Raw genomic sequence first — 8,534 nt, 5'->3', positions numbered from 1 at the left:
AGGAATGTTCCATCATATTTTTCCAAAAGATTAATGTAGGAAACACAACAGGATAAATATGATAACACACAAAACCATTATATCCTTACTATTATAATATAATAATCTACAATTTTCCAATGTTTTCATAATATTCTAATATCTATTACTGTTGGACCAATATTAACAATAGATTGCATGATTGCATTAAATAAACTAAAATTACAGGGTCCATGTGCATAAATGATTAGGGCACATTCATATGTTTACCTCTTACCCATATGTCCCCTAGCCTCCTCCTCTTTGGTAAGGTATGTGAGAGGAGCTGCCTTGTCCGATAACAGATCTATCCATGTGAGGCATTTTGTGAAGGTAGGAAGCCCTCACAATTTCTCTCTTATTACTCATGTCTCATTCTTTTTAGGCAGGAAAAAAAAAAAAAAAAAAAAACAAAGATCCAAATCTTGTATGTGCCTTGAGACATAAGGCATTACTATTCTCATTCGAATTCCTGTTAACAAATGAATAATAAGAAAAGCTCTCCTGTCCGCACAAAGAACTCCACAAGCGATATCGCTACTCAAGCTGAGTTCTATGGTCGAATGCAAAGCCTGTCTCACATTCTCCATTAAATTTCCCTCCAACCAATCTACAAAATATGTAAAAATTAATAAATATGATGAACTCAAGCCTCAAGGAGAGAGGGTAGCTTGGAAAGAAAAGAGAAGACGGCAAAGCTAGCACGGACCGGAGGTGACTGCGCGCGTTGTGGTGTTTGGGCAACTTTTTTTTGCTTTTTACGGTGGAACATTTAATTTAGCTCTGAGTGCCACGTCACTTTGCCCCAAGCCTGCGTCAGTTTGGCGTGCTTTTCCGTCTCTGGATCGAGGACGGTACCAATTTCACCCTCTCTAACCGCGCGTGTTCCGTACTTTTTTTTTTTTTTTTATAATCCGGAATCATGGATTAGAGAAGTAATTAAGTTTACATTCAAAATGGTTGGAAATAAAACCCTTTAATCTCATATTAGTGTTTGCCAATTGTCAATCTGACTAATAAACTCAATATTATCCTTCAACGATAGTTCAATTGGCCGGAGACTATGCCTTATGAAGCTTATAAAGCGGATGTCACTAATTCGAATCCCTCTTCTCCCATCGCATGGACATGTCAATAAAAAAGAAAAAGAAATACACACAATATTTATCATAAAATCATCAAAAACTATATGTAATAAAAACAAGGTTATATTTTTAGTATAATTTAGCACTAATACAGTTATGTTTAATACAAGAATTCCATTCACAGAGTTGGGAGACCAAAGGAGATTGAGATCCCCAACAATTTTATTGTAACGTGAAAGAATTTTTATGGGTTCACATGTCCGTGTATGTTTCAAACACGTACCCATTTCCATTTGTTTAAATAGGTAAACCCCATAAGAGCACATGTTTACTGGAGATTCAAATCCGACCAAAATAGCTATGCTCTTAGTGCTTTTTAAAAATCCTTGTATTTGTATATATTTATTTATGAATTAAATATATTTTAGTCCCCCAAACTACCACCATTTCTCCAGATAGCCTCTCAAACTACCAATGCTTAGATTCTGGCCCCCCAAACTGTCACTTTCTAATTTTTTGGCCACATCCGTCTATTTATACCGTCAATTCTAATAGAAATTGGTCAAAAACCTGAAAATATCCCTTCCTTAACCGTGAGAATTTCAAAGTGTAGGAGGGGTATTTTCGGATTTCTATTTAGAATTGACGGCATAAATGGACAGATGATGCCAAAAAATCAGAAAGTGGTAGTTTGGGGGGCCATTCGAAGAAAGGGTGGTAGTTTGGGGGGTTAAAATATATTTATCCCTTTATTTATTTATTGCACATATGATTATGTTTTGGAATTTGATAGGGTCATTCATACTTTAGCCCCAGGAAAAGCTATTGGCCATGTCATTACATAATCTGAAATTGAAAGATGTTAATTTTAAGGTTTAACTAGTTAATTAAATCAGATTATCCCGTCTCAATTATATATTGTCAACATGAATAACCAATAGTGATCAAACTAAAATTTAATGAGTATTATTTGATACATATTGATTATATAGTATTAATGAATTCTTAAGATGTGATCGCAGCTTTAAATATAAATCCAATAAAAATCTAATTGAAATCTTACCTCAATTCTCAAAGTCATAATATTGATTTTTCTAACACAAATAGGTCCATATCCTACTGTTCAAAAGATTCATCACAGAGGCGTGATGAATCAGAGAGAGAAAGGCATGAGTTTTTAACCTTTTTTTTGAGTGAAAGAGGCGTGACCGAAATATGAGAGAGAGAGAGAGAGAGAGAGAGGCGTGAGTTTTTTTGTGCCAATAAAATAATGTCAATGAAAGTGAAAGTGCTACCCAATTATATCTGAGAGGTCTTAGTAGCTTGCTTAACATTTATTAGCACAATAATTATACATCAACACATATATTAGAGGTAAGATATATATATATATATATATATATGAAGTCTATATGCATGAATTTCACACTTAATATGTATTGGTGTACAATTGTTGTGCACATGATATGTGAGACCCACATGTATGGTCCCACACCTAATGTGTGTGCAATTGTTGTGTATATTAGTGGTGTAAAAATTATTATTCTATCTAATAGGTTTAATTTTTCTTGGCTCTCCTTTGATTTGGAGAATTCCAAGAGAGTTTGCTGCATGTGAGTTTTATTTTTGGAATTTGATGTCTGTACTACACCATCACAATAAGTGCACAACACTCCCTCACATGAGGGTGGGCCTCACACATTGAACCCCACCCTCTTGCGAGGGAGTGTTGTGCACTTGTTGTGTTGGTGTTGTAAATCTAACATTTTTTTTTTATTTTTAGAGTTTTTTTTTTTTTTTCTATTTTTAAGAAAGGGGTGATTTAAGTAATTTGTTACCGGTGCTTTAATAAGTTTTTAACTTCTAATTGTGTGTTACAAAAATATAAAAAGAAAAATTACCACGTAAATAAAAGAGGTAAAAAAAAATTTCACTTAAAATGTCAATGTGTTCATATCATTTGCCTTAAAAGACAGACAGCGAGTCAAGAGATGGACGCGCCTTGAAGAGGGACGTGGTGGGGTTGCTTTTGGGGGTCATGAGATTGATGTATATCATTATTTTATTTCTCCCGGGAGTGCACGGCCAAATCTCTCTCTCCCTCTTTAACTTTCTACTCTGCTTTTGCAATTAATGCACAAAACCACCACCACCTCTGCATATATGTAAAATCAAACCAAACTCTCTTTCTCTCTCTTTTCTCCCTGCCAAATCTGATCCCAATGCCTGAACTTGCCCAAACGCCAGAGGTAAATTGCTGCTAATACCCAAGCTCATACTTTTCAGTGTTCACTATCCTCAATCTTTCCCCTCCGAAACCCACTTTTTCTTTCAAAGTTTGCATGCTTCATTCTGCCGTTCGGCCCATTCCACTCTTCTTTTCCCTGTTTTCTTAACTTTCTATTTTTTTTTTTTTTTTTTTTTAAAGTTATTGCTATGTGTAATTGCTTACGGTTACTACTAATCCCAGAAAGCTTTTATAGTGGCATCGAGTAATGATGAATGATCTGCGTGTACAAGTAACAGCTTCTATCTTTATTTTATTGTCATTTTGGCAGTAACAGGAAATCAGTAGTGTTTTGTGTTTTCCGATGCTGTGGTTTGTCAAAACTGAAGCTTTTAGCTTAGCTAGACTGGTTGTGAGGAAAATTTTGAGTTTTTAAACTTTTAATTTCTATTGTGTACCTCTATAATTTCTCGGAAAACAAACAGGAAATTCGGTCTTTTCTTGTTACCCTGTTTTACTTGTTTTTTATTTTTTACGAAAATGACGCAGTAATTGCTTGATCTCTTTATACTCTCTTTCTGGGTTTTCTTAAGTATTTTCTGGGTAACCAAACGGCACCTTAGAACTGGGTCTTTTTTCTTTGCTTTTGATTTCTTTTCTTTTAATTGTATAATCGAGAAACATTTACTTAGATCTCTTATGCGCTTTTTTTTGGGTTTCGTTCTTTGATACTGTTTGACAAAATCATACCTTTGTTTCGTCCTTTTCTGCTTTTCCAGCTTTGCTTTTCTCTTTTGGGTTCTCTCTCTAGTGGGATTTTCAAAATTACTACACATTTTTTTGATCTCTCTCTCTCTCTCTCCTGTTAAAAAAGAGTCCACTGACCAATCTCCTTACCTGTCTAGGTGCTGAGAACAAAAAGGGTAAAAGGAAAAGAATAATTGGAACCTTAATTATGACTTCTCTTCGTTGATGGGTTGTCAAGTTCAGTAACATTTCCTTACCCAAAAAAATAAAGAAAACCTTATCCAAAAAAGGTTCAGTTCAATTTGAAAATTTTGAACCGGCTGGGTAGTTGGGTTTTTTTTTTTTTGAACACCTCTACAGTTATAAAACCATCTTAAAAGATTTCTTATCCGTCAAACGGAGATCTGGAGCTTTAAATATAGATTTAATGTGAAATTTTGTCACGGGATGCAAAAAGTTCTGTTCTTGGCTCTTTGTGTTGACCTGTTTTTTGGTGCTTTTGATGTGTTGAGCAGGAAAGGTGAGTTTTTTGAGAATCTGAATCGCCTGGATATTCGTATTCTTGTCTTGTTTTTATTTCTTTCTAAGCAATACTACTAGTAGTAGAAGCATCCTTCTTTGTTTTTGTTTGAGAGATTTGTTCCTTAAACCTCGCTATGGGGAGACTCTAGTTGCCTCTTGGATGTGTCATCTCGCCTTCCTTGGAAATTCCGTTGGCCTTAACTCATGCAGATGGATTTTATATGAAAAAGGCAAGACATTGTTTGATAGGAGGGCCTTTCATTTTTCCTCCTTTCGTGTCCTTTGAAACGTAGTTTGTGGATTAAGTTATAATAAATTATCACCTTTTAATTGTATCAATGTCAATCTTAATGGAGGACAAATGATCTGGACAGCCTTTAAGTATATTATTTTCCTTGTTCACATGGAATATCTTTTAATACAATTTGTTTGATTTGTTGAGTGTTTTATGCTTGTAGCCATTGCTGGGTTCTGTGGAATTATAGATTAAATTATTCAATAAACTAATTTTGTTTTGTTTTATTAGTTGGTTTCAATGTCAATTCGCGTAACTTCCAAAGGGTTATACATTTGACTAAGATAAAATGAGGCCAGTTTTCTACGTGGAGGTGTAAAGTGGCTTGTGGTTTGATGCTTGGGGAATCTTTGGTGTTCGGATGGTCTTTATCCTTGGTTGACCACTCTAGTAATCTCAATTTGAGATCTGTTCTTGCCAAGGAGATATTTCCCCTTATTCACAATTGATGTAATGCCATTTTTCCGGAACTGAGCAAATGGGGGCTTGTGTGTCAACTAGTAGTCGGAGTACTTGTAGTAGCAGGAGCAATGGAGATACAGTATCTCCCTCTTGTTTTTGTGGGCAAAAAAGAACTAGGAGAACGTTCTCTGACCACGTTGTTAGCCTGCAGCATTTACCATCCATACCGAACCGGATCTTTATGAATGGAAAGAGCCGTGCTTCTTGCATATTCACGCAGCAGGGCCGCAAGGGTATAAACCAGGATGCCATGATTGTGTGGGAAGTAAGTTCTGTTCCTTACATCGGAGTCTAAGTATATTTGGTGGTTGATTTGTTAATCTGGTTTGAAATTCTGCAGGATTTCATGTCCGAAGATGCGGTATTTTGTGGTGTCTTTGATGGACATGGTCCACATGGCCATCTTGTTGCTCGAAAAGTGAGGGATACCCTGCCGATTAAGATATTATCGTTCTTGCATTCTTATCAGTCAAGGCGGGATGGGTCAAATACAACTTGTTTCAAAGGGAATCTAAGATCAGATGGTGGAGATTCAGAGAAGGATTGTTCAGCCGAGGATAAATTGAATTCCATATGGAGAGAAGCTTTCTTAAAGTCATACAAGGCCATGGACAAAGAGCTGAGGTCTCATCCAAATTTGGACTGCTTCTGTAGTGGTAGCACTGCTGTTACCATAGTGAAACAGGTACACCCGAAAGCACTACCCACTCTGTCCCTTTCACTCGTTTTACCTCTTCTCATTTGCTTGTCTTTATAGGGGTCAAACCTTTTTATGGGATATATTGGGGATTCTCGAGCAATTATGGGATCCAAGGACAGCAATGATTCCATGGTAGCAATCCAGTTGACTGTTGATTTGAAGCCTGATTTACCAAGTATGCCTCATATGATATACTAACCCGTCAATTTTCTTGACCATATGCTCGTTGTTTGCCCCTAATTCTGTTGATGTGATACAAATTGCTATAGGGGAGGCTGAAAGGATTAAACGGTGTAAAGGTAGGGTCTTTGCCTTGCAAGATGAGCCTGAAGTGCCTAGGGTATGGTTGCCATTCGACGATGCGCCTGGATTAGCAATGGCTAGAGCATTTGGGGATTTCTGTTTGAAGGAATATGGGGTGATCTCCATACCTGAATTCTCTCACCGAATACTTACAGAGAGAGATCAGTTCATCGTTCTTGCTTCAGATGGGGTAAGTTCTCCATTCTCTGATTCCTGCATTGGTTCTTTCCCCATTTTTATTTTTTCTAATTCCTGTATGTTAATTCAGTTACCCTCTAGTAGGAAGAAGCCACGGGAAAGGGTAAACCTAGAATTTGACATTTCTAAGTTTTGAATATGGCTCACCAGAAACTAGGAAGAGCGAGTTTCTTTTTACAACATCCGTGGACTACATCCTACAATCTCCAAACAAAGAATAAAATTCATAAAATTGATAATTACTCTTCCTACTGATAATCCAGGGACTATGAGAGAAATTCAATTTGTGTTTGTACGTGTGTGTGTGGGGTAAATGGCTTCCAGAAACCAACATTCAAGTAATAGAATTAGAAAGAATCTCTCATTTCATCTCCAAGCATAAAGAGTTGGATGGACCTTATCTTGGCCTAATAAACCAACAATATGAATCTTTAGACAGTGGTATTTGTATTAGGTGTCAGGTTGACCGGGCTGTATTGTCTCACAAGCTCTGTAAAGTTCCATAGTAATGCTATTTAGTAGACTGTTATACAATTGACATATAACTAGGATAACAAGTCGGTGAAAATTAGTCATTGGTTTGTTTTTTTTACAAGCTCTTACTAGTCCAAATGTTGATTTTCACCACGTCATCCCAATCATATTGTATGTCAGTCTATTAAATAGAATTTCTTGTAGGATTTTTGTGCTTGAGTGATGTCGAGCCAAAAATGAGTAGTTTCGTGCTCTTGATCTGTTGTATGGCTTCATAAAAATTCTATTATGTTGATTGAAACTATGATGATTTGTAGAAGTCATTTCTCATAAAAACTAGTGATCAATAGCTCGTGTTATTTCAGTTAGTGATATGAGATATGACATATTGCCATTCATATGGCCACAAATTGATTATTAGTTGAGTTGAAAAGAAGCAGCATATCTGTAAGATGGCTACTTTAGATAGTCAAACGCCATGGCTTTTTAGGATTATTGTATTGGTGGGGTTAAAGCGGTTGTGTTAAGGTTGCAGCTTACCATACATGACTTACCCTGCAGCATGTTTTCTTCACATTTTTGCAGAATTGCATAGTTTCTGATTGGGGGTGTGAAGATCGAACTGGGTGGGCTTTATATACATATATGTATATGCATCAGTCAGATGCGAATGCTAGTGCACTTGTGCACACATTCACGCACACGCATAAGAACATAAAGTCACTTTATGATTGAATTGCTCTTTTCTTTGCCTCCTCTTTTGAACGGTTCTAATTCGGTGTCATTACAGGTTTGGGATGTCTTGACCAATGAAGAGGTGGTTGAGATAGTATCAATGGCTCCAACCCGGTCATCAGCCGCAAGGATCCTAGTGGACTCGGCCGCTCGTGAATGGAAACTCAAATACCCAACTTCGAAGATGGATGACTGTGCAGTGGTTTGTTTATTTTTGGATGGGAAAATGGACTCAGAGTCTGATTATGATGAACAAAACTTTTCTTCTGCAACCCTTCAGAGCAATCATTCTGGCAATGCAATTGAATCAGACGATGGCCAGAAGTCCGAGCCATCTCTGCAAAGGAACTTTACGGTCAGGTCATCGGAAGAAAACGATACTTACGGACGACTAGCTGTTGAGGCCGAGGGGAATGGGGAAACAGTAGCAGCTGAAGATCAAAATTGGTCAGGTTTGGAAGGTGTCACACGAGTGAACTCGCTTGTTCAACTTCCTAGATTTTCTGATGACAGGCCAAACCCTGAAGTTTTGTGATTTCTGTAGACATGATCGAAATTGGGCTGGTTTTGTTGTATTATTACCTTGGCTTTTGCACCTTACAAAATCCAAGAAGAAAAAAATTTCTTGGTTGGTGGCATTGTGTCCAAGGCTTTGTCTATGTACATTTGAAGGCACAGTGTTTGTTCTCTTGTACTGGCAAAAATTTAGTGGGAATCACTTTCAACTTTCATCAAGGAATGATCTGAATCAGCATGGTTCCAGTTCCT

General features: G+C 36.9%; 1 protein-coding gene across 2 annotated transcripts; it reads left to right on the top strand.

Moving 5' to 3' along the window:
• The first annotated feature begins 3,194 nt into the window (after positions 1-3,194).
• LOC133860800 (probable protein phosphatase 2C 52) lies at positions 3,195-8,501 on the top strand. Of its 2 annotated transcripts, none has more exons than XM_062296423.1 (6): positions 3,195-3,352; positions 5,126-5,621; positions 5,697-6,041; positions 6,114-6,231; positions 6,326-6,549; positions 7,822-8,501. In XM_062296423.1, exons 2-6 carry the CDS (start codon positions 5,373-5,375, stop codon positions 8,299-8,301), a joined length of 1,416 nt encoding a protein of 471 aa, XP_062152407.1. In that variant the 5' UTR covers positions 3,195-3,352; positions 5,126-5,372; the 3' UTR covers positions 8,302-8,501. The 2 variants fall into 2 exon arrangements, with proteins under 2 accessions (XP_062152407.1, XP_062152408.1); XM_062296424.1 differs by lacking the exon at positions 3,195-3,352 and adding an exon at positions 4,208-4,597.
• Positions 8,502-8,534: the final 33 nt, after the last annotated feature.

Source organism: Alnus glutinosa, chromosome 2, assembly GCF_958979055.1.
Source record: "Alnus glutinosa chromosome 2, dhAlnGlut1.1, whole genome shotgun sequence".
Classification (NCBI taxonomy): Eukaryota; Viridiplantae; Streptophyta; class Magnoliopsida; order Fagales; family Betulaceae; genus Alnus; species Alnus glutinosa.
Note: the sequence above shows the minus strand (reverse complement) of the source record. Positions and strands in the feature narration are given on the sequence as shown.

Excerpts from the sequence above, each read along its gene's own strand:
- LOC133860800 (XM_062296423.1), top strand. The coding sequence starts at position 5,373 with ATGGGGGCTTGTGTGTCAACTAGTAGTCGGAGTACTTGTAGTAGCAGG. Across the intron at positions 6,042-6,113 it reads CTGTTACCATAGTGAAACAG|GGGTCAAACCTTTTTATGGG; the intron begins GTACACCCGAAA and ends TTGTCTTTATAG. Across the intron at positions 6,550-7,821 it reads TCGTTCTTGCTTCAGATGGG|GTTTGGGATGTCTTGACCAA; the intron begins GTAAGTTCTCCA and ends GTGTCATTACAG.